Consider the following 16,791-nt stretch of genomic DNA (forward strand, 5'->3'; position numbering starts at 1 on the left):
ATGTTAAAACGGGTAACTCACGTATTTTCGCGTATTAATTGTAATTGTAACATTCTATTTATTTATTATTATTTAAATCGAAGATTTCTCATGTTCGATTGACATGTTCTGCTCCATAACGAGTAGATTCAACGGGGGCGCGGGTTGGTGGACCGACGCAGACTGTGGAGTGTGGGCTGCAGCTTTTCGCGACCGATTGCTCGATTTCATTTTAGCATTATTTTCGTTTTAAAATACGTGAGTGATATTTTAATATATTTTTCTCCAATATGCTCGGAAATGTTCACCTTACTGTAGCAAAAATACTACGGGAAGTTCTTCGTTAATGTCAAACTCTAATTAAAAAACATCAAACTATCGCTGTCCTGTTCTAGCGGACGGGAAGTAAAAAAACACTACAGTAATAACTTATTACTGTAGTGTTTTTTACTTTTTAATAATAAAAAACGCAAACGGCCAATTATTATTGCCGCGAGCCGCTTCTACACGACCCGATCAGCTATCATTTCACGTGTATGATCGTGCGAATACTGCTTAATAAAATCAAAGATTATTTTTATATTTTTTTTAAATCTCATCCGTGTTCATAAAGCTTATATAGTTTGTCAAAGGACTTTCTCATTTCAAACATAGACAAAGAGAATCATACTATCTTTGTCTTACACTAGTACTAGCACCCAAAGGAAAAGGATGGGTATAGTTTTCCTGGTTCTTACTGACTGAAAAGTTGGTTTGACCAACTATATTGCACAATTATTTTGAATGAACGAATACTGAAGGGCAGAATAAGTTTGTAACTTTAACTTTTAAAAATTAATTAAAGAGGGAAATTGTTTTTGACATTTTGGATGTGAAGGTTTGATTTGAGTGATGCTTGATGGTTAAATAATAATTATTTTAGCTTATTTCCTCGCATGTTTGGAGAAAAGCACTATATATGCCTCGGCAGGAATAGCAATTCGTGGATTCGTCTTCTTTGTCGGACTCCGCTTCGCGTCGTCCGACAAAATCGAAACTCATCCACGAATTGCCCTTTCCCGGCCTCTGCAATAATGTACTATAGTGTGTCTGTAGGTATATCACGAAATTGTGTTACTAAAATATACATTAAACATCAAAAATTATGAACATTGTCTGACTGCCCACGATCATTATTTTCTTAGATGCGTTCGTGCCACATGCATACTGTGCATCCGAGGCACACGCCACCGCTTTAAGATCACTGTGCCAGGTGGCTTGGGTTTGACGACAGTGCCGCCTTTCCAACATCGATTGAAACCCCTTTTCTACCCTAAATTTTTCAATGTATATTTGCCTATGTATTATTATACTTACCTATACACAATAAATTATTTTCTTACTGCAGTTGATAACGTTAAACGGTTACGTTGGCATACATTAGAGAAACGTGAAAATTAGGTTAAGTTATTCGGGTGTTTTGCCAAGTCGCGTCCGTTCCAGCCAAAATTATTATGTACGTGATTTTTCGTGCTTTAAGCTATGCTTGAAAGGAGTTAAAAAAAAAGTGTATTTGTGTATTACTTATTGTTAATTTCCCACGTTTGTCTAGTTGCACATTTTTTACCGTCTAAAATACGGCTCAGTTTATCATTTTTCATCATGCCCATGACGCATGACATGACAGGTGATAAAACGCGAACATGATATCGCTGCAGATTATAGTAAAAAATATAGGTTATGCTGCATTAAAAGCAGTCTTTAACCTTTTCGACGCCGTGTCAAACACAAAAGCTATCACGCGGACGCCACGTCACCGAAGTGTCAAAACTGACCTTTTCATTCTTTATTAAATTTTTACCACAGTATTGACAAAAATTCACCACACGTACTAAATCGTATATTACTCGTATGTTAGCGTGTTTTAAAGTTGATTATATTGCCAGTCTCGACAGCTCGCCACGGATTTTAAAAGTTAAGCGAAACGCAAAGTTGCTTGCCAACTTATGTTTAGAACCAAACAGATTATAATAAACCCTATTTCGATGAAACTATGACATTAAACTAGCATTTATATGTTGGTTAGCATATTATGTCGTGTGTTTGTAGCAGCTGACAATCTTATAATGGAAATTGCAGCAACATTACTGTTTTGAAGTTAGTGCGGTGTTGAAGCGGGCGCGACAGTGACAACTGTCATGGTAACATTCCATCTCTAACCGCAGCTGCACTACGTGCACTGAACGCGTCGCTGTCATTGTCAATTTCCATAGTAAAATTAACAGTAATGCAGCTGTCGTTGGAAATGGACTGTCACCTTCAATTTCCTTGAGACAATGAGTGACGGATTAAAGTTTAAATCGTGCAGTACCTATAATGTAGCAACGAGCGTCACTCATTTTTCTCCAGTGACAGTGACAGCGCCCGCGCCAACGTCACGGCAGTATTTACACTGCAACATTAATGCAGCTGCAGTACATATAGAAATGTCACCTTAACCGTTCTGATAACCGGCGCATTCGTATCATACATGAATACAATAAGCTAGGTTACTAAATAGGTTAATAAACCTACTTTAATCTATTTTAACTGCAGACTTTACAAAATGCAGTACCTACCTAGACTTAACTCACAAATTTCCAGAAAATTTTAAATCGGTTTAAGGTAAGTGCACCTTTGTTCGTGCCTGGGTGCTATCGCAGGGCACGCGATAGTTGTCTCAGCCGCTTTAGGTCGGGTTAGGCCTTAACTATGGAACTGATAAACAACGCCCGTTCAAGCTTAGCGTGTTAACTAACTGGGCTAGCGGTTGCAACCGATTTTTATTAACTATTTCAAACTGATTCATGTATAAGAAGTTTACTTCTCCTTATTTTGCAACTAAATATATAAAAACAATGCAAACATATGACATAACATTTTATCCTATACAAAAAAAAAAACACGCAACATTTTGCATACCCAATCAAAAATGGAAACGCTAAAATTTTGGGTAACAAACACTAACTTAATTACAGTAGGTGCTCGGTAATCCGGTACCCCATTTTTTTCCGCTTTGCCGGATTGTTAGAACTGCGGATTAGTGGATTTGTATATGAAATAAAGGCATAAAAACAAGCACGTGGCACTACCGAATCGCTCTGTAATTCGGCGTTCGGATTACCGACTGCCTACTGTATATGTCTATGAAAAAGTTGAACTTCAGCTAGTTTGTCATGTAAGTCCCGCGGCCGTTGCTGGAAGCCATCGCGAGCACGGACTTCTGGCCAAAGAGTGTCATGTGATATTTTGGCAGTTCTGCCGATTCCTAATCAAATTCGCAATGTAAATATAAATGATTCCGGTACAAGCAATCATTGAGATGTTTCGGGTAAGGAAACGAGATCTCTTCATATCATCCGTTCCCATATCAAACCGTATGACAATAACAGAAAACCTCATTTTACTCAAGTCAAGTGTACACAAAGGAGTTATTCATTGTGTTACCATCACAGCGCTTCCTGACCCAAAGGCCCACATCACGTCGAAATCAGAATGTTTGTCACCCCGAGGTCGATTCCAATACAAAAATTTGATATGGTTTTGATATAGAAAGAAAGAAAGAGATAAAAATATTTTATTTGCAAATGCATACACATAAATACAAACAATAAGGTATAAAACAAAAAAAAATCTAAGTGCTAGCAAAAAGGACAGGGTACAGTACGGAGGATGCACGTTTTTTTTAATTCATTTTGGATCCAATCATTGTGAGCAATCTTCAAGATCATATCAAAATTAGACCAAAACCGTAACAAATTATAAAATCAGAAATCCATTGAGTATAATGTGGCACGGGTGAAATTAAGTAAATAAAAAACACCTCTAAAATGGAAATTAATTTATTGGTCAACAAACAATGAATTTGAAATATAAATAGTAGTTTTATATAAGATAAAACTACTTTACAATAAAATTAATACCTTAAATTAAACATTAAACTAATCTAAATTGAAATACGTCTAAATAAGGCCCCCGCGGCATTGTGACAAAAATGTTGGCAGCATTCCCTCGCTGAATGGCAATGCTAATGCGCTGCGAGAGAAAGCTGCCAGCTCTCAGGTCGCCGGTAAAATCGACGAGCTTTGTGCATAGTTCTTCTAAAATTAGGTACATCGTAATTATATATTATATTATATCCTATTAATTAGGTATATTATTACTAATAATATTACCTCCGTGTCTAAGCTAACTCTGCACAGACTTTACATTGAAAAAGTGTGATAAATTGTGACTTTGTGTACGTCTTATTTTCTCGAGATAATTTAACTTTTAGTATGGGGCTAACCGAAAACGTGAATAAATATCCGCTGCCTTCATATTTCGACAAATCATATGGCAAAATTATGCCAAATAATGATTTCTATGGAACAGCAGGTTCTTTTTTCCGCAGTAACATATTATTTTATTAAGGCCTTCTGTTTGCCGTGGAACACGAGAGAGGCTTATCGCAATGTTGCGTTGTCCATAATGAAAACATTAATTTTTCCCACCCCGGAATTCATTTTATTTATTATACTTTGTCAAAGTCAAAGAGTTTTTATTACTTAACATTTATGAGCCATGTTAATAACATTAAAAAAAAACCGGGCAAGTGCGAGTCGAACTCGCGCACGAAGGGTTCCGTACCATAAAGCAAAAAGAAAACGGTCACCCATCCAAGTACTGACCACTCCCGACGTTGCTTAACTTTGGTCAAAAATCACGTTTGTTGTATGGGAGCCCCATTTAAATCTTTATTTTATTCTGTTTTTAGTATTTGTTGTTATAGCGGCAACAGAAATACATCATCTGTGAAAATTTCAACTGTCTAGCTATCACGGTTCGTGAGATACAGCCTGGTGACAGACAGACGGACGGACGGACGGACGGACGGACAGCGAAGTCTTAGTAATAGGGTCCCGTTTTACCCTTTGGGTACGGAACCCTAAAAATGATGATTCCGTTTCACGTTATCGTGACGACAGGTTATAGATACGTGGTCGTGTCGTTCTTAATTCGTTTGATTAATTTAGAGGCACATGCACTTTTCAGAAATGCATTTTTATTAGCTACATATCATTATTGCTCGACTGCCAAAGCAAAATAAATGTTTTTCGCTGGTATGTGTGTATGATGTGTATCGCATTCTTTTTCACGCTCTACAGCCTTTATAGTTTGACGGATTTCAACGTTTGAGCTGTCATTAGGTTTGTCGTAGTCATAGGAGTGACTAAGGCTATGTTAAAATAACTATATAAATCAAAATGGCCGAGTTGGCCACCAAAATGCCGAAATGTCACGACTGAGGGACACTGTCACAACCGTGTTTATGTACTCATTTTATTTACCTTTCCTGAGGGTATTAAGCTTGACCATATGAATCAAAAAATTGCTTTTTGTATGTACTTTTGATATGTAATAATATGTGAAAAATAAAAACGTTAATGAAAAAAACATTTTTTTTGGACACAATTTAAGAATCACCCGTTACTATTTATTTGAATGATACTGATTATGGACTAATTGAGTAAAGGCAGACATACAAATGCCTGTGAAATGTAACAGTAGCGTGAATCCTAGTTAACGCCATGTGTAAGTGACTGGCGTACAGTAAATATATTACCCAATTAAACTTGCTTGCAATATGTGTCTTTGCATGCCAGTATTTCCAAGACGTACACATGACTGTAGCTGGTACATTTTCCAGTTTACTAGGGGTACCTACCTTCGTGCACTTTTGAAGCTTTTTTGCAAGGAAAAAATAGTATTTTATTACGACTACCGTTTATTAAGTAAATGTATACACTCAATAATCATAAATTTAAAATTAAGTTAAATTGAATGCAACGTAATGATATTGTAATAATGTATTTATTTATTTTCATGGACAAATAAAAAGCTTATTATATTATATTATATACGACTACCGTAAAACCTCCCAACTATAGTCCAATACTGCAACTATGGTCCGCAAGTTCAAAAGGAAATTAAGTATCAATACCAATGCCACTCCCATCTTAAAGGCCGGCAACGCGCTTGCAACCCTTCTGGTGTTGCGGGTGTTCATGGGCGGCGGTACTCGCTTACCATCCGTGGTGATCCGTCTGCTCGTTTGCCTCCTATTTCATATTTAAAAAAAATGTTCCTTTTGGTTTAATCCCAGTTTTTTCTTCCATTTATAAACATACCTTGCCTAGAACTACAAAAATACAGTAAAAGTCACACCTGACCGAAAAAAATACAGTTAATTTTGGACCATAGAGTTGAGGGCTTTATTGGAGTATAGTTGGGAGCTTTTACGATATCAAGGCTCTCTGTATTATGCACTTGTTTCATTCAATGAACTGTTTTACTACTACTTCTAACCTACAATTTTCTAATATGTAAAACTCATTACGGTAAAGTTCATTTAAAAATGAGTCATGACGTCACGTGACTCCATTACCACGTTTCCTCTCAAACAACACACTCCGACCTCTGCTCATTTCCGAACCACCGTGGCACCTGCCGAGGCGGAAATAAGAAAGGCTTTGCCCGCCCTTCTTATGAAGGGAGCAGAAGAGGCTGGGGCCGCGAAGAGAGCGTGACCATACATACTACTAATATTATAAATGGATATTTAGATGCATGGTAGTTTGAGAAGCAAAAAAAATTGATTAGGCCTCTATTCGAAATTAGGTGTCAGTTTTATTCGAAATTAGGTGTCAGTTGCAAACAATTTTGACAAATTTCACATGTTACTTGATGTCGAACGATATATGATAGTTGGCCCTGACTCTATTTTGTCTCTGAATTAAAAAAAAAACAATGGATGCGTGATATGCACGCGTGCGTTTGTATTAATGCCATTTGACGTTTAATTAGTTTGTAAGTATAAAATTACTTTCTCTGGTTGAAGTTTATGATATTGATTTAAGCACTTCATCAAATCAATTCATTTCATTCGTTTCATAAACTCACACTCGTATTTTAATGCCTTTCATTATTTAGCAGTCACATAAAAACTATTTATGTATCTGTAAACCTCGTCCTCGATGTTTGGCCACAGCCTTACCCGCGAGCAGATTTCAGCGCCCACACATCAGCGGTGAACCAACTAAATGAAAATGACAGGCATTTCTTTGTGTGCACTCGGTCTTTTGTCTTTCTCTAACGCCTCTCCGATTTCACATTCTCTCGAAAAAGTCTTTGTATTTTCGAAAATATTATAATACCTACAATGTCTGCTTTATGAATTATTGCTTTATGAAATGTATGGAAGTATCAACACGTTAATACTTTCTTTGTATGAGATAGGGGAATTCATGGGGTAAGTTTTCTAGCTGTAGTTTTATTTTACTACTAATTAGTATTTTTATTGCAAAGGTTTGTGTTTTGTTTTTATATTACCTACGTTAGTTCGTACAAGAAGTCACACACAACTGGTTTATTTATACATATAATTAAAAGTGGAGGTTAGAATCCTATAGTATATTACTTAATTTATAAGCTAGTTACTTCCTAGGACTATTGGGACATTAAATATTCATAATAATTATATTATGCCATATATGATGTATATTAGATGTCATGGTAAATGACTTGTTGTTATGTCATACTTACTTTTGACTTTATATTAAAAATGTAACCCGTAGGTAGTGTTGCTTGTGAACTATATAAAATTGTATTCAGATCTTAAAAAATAACTTGTCCTTTTTATGTAATGCGACCATTTCCACACCAAACGCGCACAGACTATTCAATTCTCACTAAAAGAAAACTTCAATAAGAATTTTGTTCAATTTTTAAAAAGGCTTAAAATAAAACGCTCCGTTCGTTTCGTTCAATTTATGTTATATGCAGTAACAGGTATTTGAAGTTGGCGATAACGGCTCCCATTTTGAAATAAAAATAACAGGTAAACTGGAGGTACGTGTTCCTTTGTTTCTAGTTACCAGGTGACGCAAAAATACGCTTAGAGGATTGCAATTGTATTGCAGCAAGAGAACTACATTCTGGAATAGCGTTCCAAGTTCGTAACAATTTTATTTTTGGTGTTTTGATGTTCTGCACAGGTCACAACATCTCATAATATTAACTTTGCTTAGTGAAGGGAGTATGGAAGATTTGCTCACTTGACCGGTTTTTTTTAAAGCAAAGCGAAAACCATCCTAAATGGCCTCACTTGCCAGCTATATTATCATCATAAAAGTAAACGTAGGTACTATTTACCATCCGGAAACCACGATTATACCATTTATTCCGGGCAAAATACGAAAATGCCATTTGAAAGCCAACATCTTTAACTATTTCCTTTTTTTTTTTTATTATGAATGGGCTTACTCATGGCCACAGACTAGCCGAGGCGTAGACGTGGCCTACGATGGAGCGAGCTCGCCCAGAAGGTGCCTGTTCACTCTTGATTTGAAGGTTGCCGGGTTATAAGAACACGGAAATATAGACGCCGGCAAGGAATTCCATTCCTTGGCAGTGCGCATAAGGAAAGTAGAAGCAAAGCGCTTCGTGCGAATTGGTGGAATATCTACCAAGTAAGGATGGAAACCGGCCGTGCGTCTAAAAGTCCGATGGTAGAATGGGGACGGTGGAATAAGCTCGTGTAGCTCTTGGGCACACTCCCCGAAGTGCAACCTGTAGAATACCGACAGGCTGGCGACTTTCCGCCGATGGGCCAAAGACTGAAGCTTAGCCGTTAGCTTCTTGTCGCCAATCATCCTCCTGGCTCTGCGCTCCACTGAGTCCAAAGCGGCGAGTTGGTATTTAGCTGAGCCATCCCACAGGTGGCTGCAATACTCCATACACGACCGGACTTGAGCTTTGTAAAGTGTTAGAAGCTGTCCAGGTGTGAAGTATCGCTTCACCTTATTTAGGACGCCCAGCTTTCTGGCCGCAGTTTGTGCTTTAGACTCAATGAAGCTGCCGAAGCTGAGGACTGAACTCAGCTCCATGCCGAGGAGTTCCAGGCTGTCGGCAATAGGTACAGATGCACCCCGGAAAGAAGGAGTCAGGTCGAATGGACTCCGTTTTGCGGAAAATAGACACGTCTGCGTTTTGGAGGCATTGAACGTAACCAGATTGTCATCACCCCACTGGGAAACGAGACTAAGGGTCAAGTTCATTCGCTCAACCATGGCCTCTCTCTGTGAACGTATATCCTCCCTGCTGTCCCCTGCACTAGCCAAATATCTCTCAACAACCGTACTGTCATCTGCATAACCTACAATGCTGGGTTGCAGCATGTCGTTAATGTGGAGCAGGAAAAGGGTTGCGGAGAGAACAGACCCCTGAGGAACACCGGCGTCAATGGCCATGAGGTCTGAAGAGCAGCCATCAATAACTACTCTGATCGACCGTTCACTCAAGAAATCAGATAGCCAGCTACAAAAGTCAGCAGGGATGCCGTATGCAGGAAGCTTGCTAAGGAGACTTGCGTGCCAAACCCTGTCAAAGGCCTTCGAGATGTCCAGTGAAACAGCAAGCGCTTCACCGTTCCTCTCGATGGCCTCGCCGCAGCAGTGCGTGACATACGCTAAAAGATCCCCAGTAGACCGACCTCGGCGAAAGCCATATTGACGGTCACTGAGCAGATCATTTGCTTCGAGGTATGCCAGCAGCTTGCCGTTAAGTACCCTTTCCATGACTTTACAGAGCATGGAGGTAATGGCGATTGGTCGGTAATTGCAGGGATCAGCACGACTACCCTTCTTGGGTACTGGCACGAATACGATGCAATTGAGCCATCAGAAATTAAGATTTTAAGCGCAATGCGGTAAATACCTATATGAAAATGTACATCAACCTTCCAAACTTGGACATCACTCTTCAGGCGGAGTTCGGCCAAATTCATTTCAAATGGAGTGAACTAGCACATATGCGGCGAAGCTGTGACAGGTTGTTTACGTGCTCCTATCGCGGCGATCGCTAGCCCGCGCAGGGGGTCTACCGCGAACCAGGTTCGAAGTGTTGTCTCCCTGTTACACTTACGTACGAATTTACAAGTAAGATAGAGAAGCAAAAAGTCGAACGTGGTTCGCGGTAGACCCTCAACTCATGTTACCACTGTATCCAACTTTGTGGAGACGTTATTGTTTTAGCTTTTACTTTGTGGTTAGTGACGACAAATGCGATTTTTTTACTCGTTTGAGATTCGGAAAAAAACTGTAAGGTAAACGTACTATATAGTGCTCGACATGCTAATGCTTAATAGATGACACCTTGCTGTCATCTCAATTGACAATGACTTAAGTTTCAAGATGACATGTACTGGGACCGCGTCGAGCACCAATACGTTTACCTTATTTAGAAAAAACCTTGCAGTTGCAGCGTAACTGCTAAACTGCAACTCTGCTACAGTTGTCATCAGAATGTTCTCATGTACTTACTTATGGTTATGACAGTCGACAGCTCACAACACGTTTAGGCATCCTCGGTGATTAGTCCCTAAGTAGGTACTATAGTTTGTTACAAATTATCGATGTTTTCTTTGAATCTGGGTATTTCACCAATGTGACAGGTCCGACAATTGTCGACATCACTGTTACTGACGTCACAGGCCTCCATATAGGCTACGGTAACCGCTTACCATCAGACGGGCGGTGTGGTTGTTTGCCACCAACATGTTAATTAAAAAAAACTCCACTATATCGCCAGTTAATAAGTACTTATTTTGCGAAGCTCATGACAATTGTCACAAGAAATACGACAATTGGCACGAAATTCCGACGCAGAACTCATTTGCTGTCAAAAATTACCGAAAGTTCTTTGAAATCTTGTGACAATTGTCATCATTATCATCATAAACATCGCAAGAGAAATACCTGTTTTTGCCGATATAATAAAGTTTTTTTAAATAATACAATGATGGTGACAAACAGGAATACGGCCCGCCCGATACGGCCAGGCCCCTATTTCACCAACGTGACAGGTGCGACAATTCGACAAGTCTCATTGTTGCTGACGTCACAGGCATCCATGGGCTACTGTTATCGCTTACCATCGGGCGGGCCGTATTTTTGTTTGTAACCATCATTGTATTATTTTAAAAAACTTTATTATATCGGCAAAAAACAGGTATTTCTCTTGTGATGTTTATGATGATAATGATGACAATTGTCACAAGATTTCATAGAACTTTCGGTAATTCTTGACAGCAAATGAGTTCTGTGTCGGAATTTCGTGACAATTGTCGTATTTTTTGTGACAATTGTCATTAGCTTCGCAAAATAAATATTTATTTACTGGCGATATAGTGGAGTTTTTTTTAATTAACATGTTGGTGGCAAACAACCACACCGCCCGTCTGATAGTAAGCGGTTACCGTAGCCTATGGAGGCCTGTGACGCCAGTAACAGTGATGTCGACAAATGCGACATTTGTCACGTTGGTGAAATAGGGCCCTGGTGTTTTACAAACTTTATTTAGGTAAGTAATTGAAATTCGTAACGAGAATTCAGGGTATGAGTTTGCACATGTTAAAACGAAGAACCCGCAAGTTGCAGAAATGTACAAAAGCTTTCCATATCAATGCTTTTTTACCTCTGAAAAAGAAAATGGAAACGAAGTAACATCCAAATACCTAAAACCTCACAAGCAAAATCAGTACAAACAGTTCAAAAACATAACTTAGTTTACAATTTGTAATGGCTTTGAACTGGTTTTGACACGACAGACCATCATCTTGGTGATTGGCGCGCATCTCATGCACGAGTTTTACTTCATTTCGTATCCACCAATCAGAGCCTGCCATCTTCAAGGTCGTGTCAAAACCAGTTCAACACAGTAACAAGTAGTCAAAGCTGAATAGGGCTACAGACTTTTTGTTGTTCAGTTTGTTTATCTGAATCTTTCTGTATATTTTAATTTACACAATTTACTTTAAACACAATTATTTATCTTTGCCGAGAATTGTTTTATTGGCATAATATTAAATAAGATTTGTATAGCTTGAGCTAAAATTCTGTTTATTGCAATTTTTATAGGTCATTACTCATTATTTTGTAGAAATAAGGTTTAGTCTATAAGTTAAAATAATTACGGTGGTTCATATTTAATGAAGTACTGTTTGACCATGATGTTGACAGACTTTATAGAGCTTGTAAAGTCAGAACTTTAGGGTAAAAGTCTTGATAAGTACCTTGATATCTCATAGATGTAATAAATAACGTTTTAGTGCGAAGCTATATTATATACTCACAGTCTTGGCAACACTTTTATGAAATCTTTTTCGTGTTTTTATTACATTATTACTTACAAAACATGGCTTTGGCGTATATCAAATTTTCCAGGAATATTAATATTAAACCCGTAATATTATAGTTAAATAGTTTGTATTATGTTAATTTACTTATGTCAATGACTTTATTTGCTGTATTATGGTGCAACGTTCGTAAATTAAATGGGCAATGTCCCTGACGTGCATTCACAGTAATCACATCGCTTTTGAAATATAATGCACTTTCCATGGAAGTTCCATTCGGACGCTCGTATTCGGTTACCCTATGGTTATCAACAACGTATTGGTTTATGTACACCGCTCGCTTGCTCTAGAGTTCAGATATGAGTGTGCAAATGTAAAGCTAGATTCACATTTGTCTGTCGTGTTGTGTTGAGATGCTCTCTGTCGTGATGGCATACTGTTCACATCTATATGACGCATTATGATGCATTTTTATCAGTTCCGTCTTGGCTCTCGGAGAGTTCACACTCCTCGTCCATACTTGATGCGGCTCTGACGCGTCACAACACAACACTGGCGCGTGCACACTAGTCTGATGCGCTGTTGTGTCGTGTCGCTGCACCGCCCCCCGCACCTCACCCGTCCTGACGCGGACCGGGATCGCTTGTGATGCGACACAACACAAGCCGTCACAACACACGGCATCAGAGAAATGTGAACGCAACCATATTAAATGTATGAAACCGACACCGCTCTGATGCATCACAACACAACACTTACAATAGTACTTTGCGTTATTACAGATTTCAACGGAGTTAGTGTTTAAATGGGATCACCCATTGGGAATCATTCAATTATTGAGTGTATTTCAAACACGCATATATTTACGTTTCATGCATGTACAAACAGCAACACTCTTAACTGTCCATCGGTGGACCTTATCGTCGGTGCGAATAAAAAAATCGCTATGTGTTTTTTTACGATTTTTTTATTTTGGCATATTTGAATTCCTTTTTAAATTTCCAGTCGACGCACATAAATATTTTTGTTATATCTTTATTACTTTTGAAAATAAAAATTCCGCTATGTGAACACAGAACAACATTTGTCCAAGAAAATAATAGAACAGAAACAAAAAATAGCTATGTGATTTTTTAGCACATAACTATATTAAATACCTTGTTTTCCGTCGAGGGTGATGGCGATAATGTTGCACATGGCGATTTATTGTAGAATGGATTACCCGACATAGACCCTAAAATCCGCTATGTATCATCTATTGTAGAATGGATTACCCGACAACATAGACCCTAAAATCCGCTATGTATCATCTCTCGTACTATGTTACTTTGGCAACAAATCGCTATGTGTACAAACTTCACACATGACGTTTTTAATGAACCAAATTTAAGTCGCTATGTAGCAAAATTTGGTTAAAATAATAATATTGTAAAAAATTACATATAAATCTGCTTATTTTCTTCATGAGAATCATGTAAAAATCATTGATCTTTCCGGAAAAAAATACAGGCGCAACAAATATATTACAAACAGGAAAATAAACAGTTATTTTTGTCTCCTGAAAAGTAGCTTAAAAATACATGGCGATTTTTTTATTCGCACCGACGTTATGCCTTTTGTAATAAGGCTTACGAACTGTCAGTTAACAATGTGGACGATAGTACATAATATTTTAATTAGCACGTTCCGAGAAGGCGCCGATTGTTGTGCGGTTTGTCCTTAGGGTATAAAAATTAGCAAAAGATGACGACAATACGACTTTGTGTCATTTTTGACCATTTATCTACAAAATGATTTAGGCTTTTCTCTTAAGTCGAAACCTACTCCTTTGCCACCGTTTTTCTGATTTCCAGCAATATGAACCATTTATTTGAGAACCGTCCGTTAGATTTGCAACTTACCAGATTATTTTTGAACTACATACCAGGACTCATAAATTGAAAAAAAAAACTGGTCAAGTGCGAGTCGGACTCGCGTTTCAAGGGTTCCGTATATCACACAATTTTCAATATTTTCTTTTTACGTGAAACGTCGTGAAAAACCCGAATGGGTCAATCAAAAACCAGATGTAACATGAAGTTTTCTGGCGTGGAGGCTTATATCCTCTGCAACTATGCAAAGTAGCTTAGATAGGAAGATTAAATTCCGATCAATAGTACAAGTGTCCAAATGCGAAGACTGAAGACCGAGCTCCGCGTAGGGCTGATAGCTCGGAGCGTCCGACGGAGATCGCGCTTCCTACAACTTTCGCAAGTGTTTTAAATGCGAAGGCCGAAGAGAGATAATACCTACAGGGTAGCCAAAAAATAAGTGCATTCCCTCAGCCAGGGAGGTTTGGAGATTATACTGAGCTTTACAACTTTTACTATGGGACCAATGCCGAAATCGCAAAAAAATGTATCCTCCCATAGAAAACGGACCAGCCAAAATGCATGAAACAGCCAAATTTTTCGTCGCGATTTCGGGGTTGCACGTTGGCAACTGGAATACACTTAGTTTTTTTTTCAGGCCACACTGTATAGTGCTTTTTAAAACACGTAACAATTAATAGTAACCTAATTAATCAGTACTACAAGTAATATTGCGGCTGTGTGCCAGATACAGCCTAGTCGCATTTTTTGTCTTCAGTCCGACTCACACTTGAAGCTAAAGGCACGCCTCTTCGGGACGCTTCGAGCCTTCGGCCTTATGCGGATATCGGTCTAGGGCCTTCGCAATAGCTGTCTACATCACGTTTCACTTAAACAATTGCGGCTGTGTCCCTAAAATAACCTAAACCGCATTTTTGTTCTTAAATCCGACTCACGCTTGACTCTAGATTTCTAATAGGTTTTCCTGTCATCTTTAGGTAAAGGACTATTTAATGTATTTTTTTCAGAATTTAGACCCTGTAGTTTCGGAGATAGAGGGGGGGGGAATGGTAATTTTTTGTCTATTTTCTTGAATAACTTCTAAAGTTATTATCGTAAATTTATAACAAAAATATATTTGAGATTCCCACAATGAGCTCTTTCGTTGGATATGTAACACGATATAGTTTGCAAAACTTTATTTTTTAATTTTATCGTTTACCCCCCAAAAGTACCCCTTATGTTTAAAATTCATTTGTTGACGTTACATATCCGTCTTTGGGTCACAAACTTACAAATCTGTACGAAATTTCAACTTAATTGGTCCAGTAGTTTCCGAGCAAATTGGCTGTGACAGACGAACGGACAGACAGACGCACGAGTGATCCTATAAGGGTTCCGTTTTTTCCTTTTGAGGTACGGAACCCTAAAAAGTATCTGAAGGATAACCTTGATTCCTTTTGAAGTTGCTCAGCGAAACACGAGTCAATTCGATTTTTATTTATTTATTTAAACTGTATATCACACATTTACAAAAAAAAGAGTACTATTGGCCGACTTAACGCCTTGAGGCATTCTGTATCAGTCAACCATTGGCTAAACGGAGACAGTTTGGTGCAGGATTGTTAATAGTGGATTTTTGTCCGCAGGTCTCGGTGGATTATCAGGCGTGACGAGCGAAGCGCGCCCTGAACGACCATACTTTGACGACGTGTCGCCGCGGAACGTGACAGCGGTCGTCGGCCAATCGGTGGTGCTGCGGTGCCGCGCTAAGCACATTGGGAATAGGACTGTGAGTACAGTATCATTTATAATATCGTGAATATGAAAAATAAGGCGAAGCAATCACTGTGACTATAATTCAAGCTGCGAGCGAAGCTGCGGTGTCACGCCGAGCACGGAAACCGGTCTGTGCATATACTGTCGCCTTCGGCCTTCTGTGACATGCAATATCGAAATCCGGTCTGTGAGTACATATCCTTCATATGCCGTGTAGTAAAGTGATCAAAGCGACCATAATTCATCGTGATCGCCGTCGTCAGCCTCTGCAGCCAAGTCGGCCAACCAATAAAGTCTTGTACATATATACCACAGTATATAGTCTATTATACTGGCTCAAGATGGTCTACGAGAAAAAAATCGGGATTTGAATTCTTCAAAATAGGGAGCCGTCAAAAACTTATTTTTTAATGGCTAAGTATGAAAAGATACTTCTGTATAATGAAACGCTTCATAACGAAACGTTGCTGTGAAAAGAAACCGATTCATGAAACCCGTATAATCAGATAAACGCTTCTTGTTCTTGAGATCATGTTTACTAATACATAGATATTTTAGCAAAATTTCAAGCAGCCTTGTGTTGTTTTTATGTAAGGATTACTAAACTACATACCTAATTATTAGAGATGCAACGGATAGTTGTTTGGCCGGATACCGGATACAAGATATTCGGCCTGACCATCGGCCGAATACCTACATTTCGGTGTTTCAGGTGCGCAGCGTGCGCATTATGCAGGTTTTGACCTGTTTCGGTAGTGAACGTTCGCGCGGACTCATTTCTAGGTTCGAAATGAGTGCACGTGCAAGTGATTGAATTGTTTAAATTGTTTTAAAATAATAAACGAGTACGATTATTAGCGTGACTGTTTCTTATTCCAATTTTGTTTACTTACTCCGAAATCAAGCAATGTTACTATCCGGTATCCGGCCGGATAGAAGGCCACTATCCTATCCGGTATCCGGCCGGATGTCAAAATATTGGCCGGATCC

The 16,791-nt window shown here is 38.6% G+C and overlaps 1 protein-coding gene across 1 annotated transcript in view; it reads left to right on the forward strand.

Moving 5' to 3' along the window:
* LOC134669703 (immunoglobulin superfamily DCC subclass member 4-like) overlaps positions 1–16,791 on the forward strand; it is a 207,434-nt gene that overhangs the window by 161,137 nt on the left and 29,506 nt on the right. Inside the window, exon 2 of the mRNA XM_063527383.1 lies at positions 15,672–15,814. Coding sequence (XP_063383453.1) covers positions 15,672–15,814 — 143 coding nt within the window. The remainder of the gene's footprint in view (positions 1–15,671; positions 15,815–16,791) is intronic.

The sequence above is a fragment of the Cydia fagiglandana genome, chromosome 12 (genome assembly GCF_963556715.1).
Source record: "Cydia fagiglandana chromosome 12, ilCydFagi1.1, whole genome shotgun sequence".
Taxonomy (NCBI): Eukaryota; Metazoa; Arthropoda; class Insecta; order Lepidoptera; family Tortricidae; genus Cydia; species Cydia fagiglandana.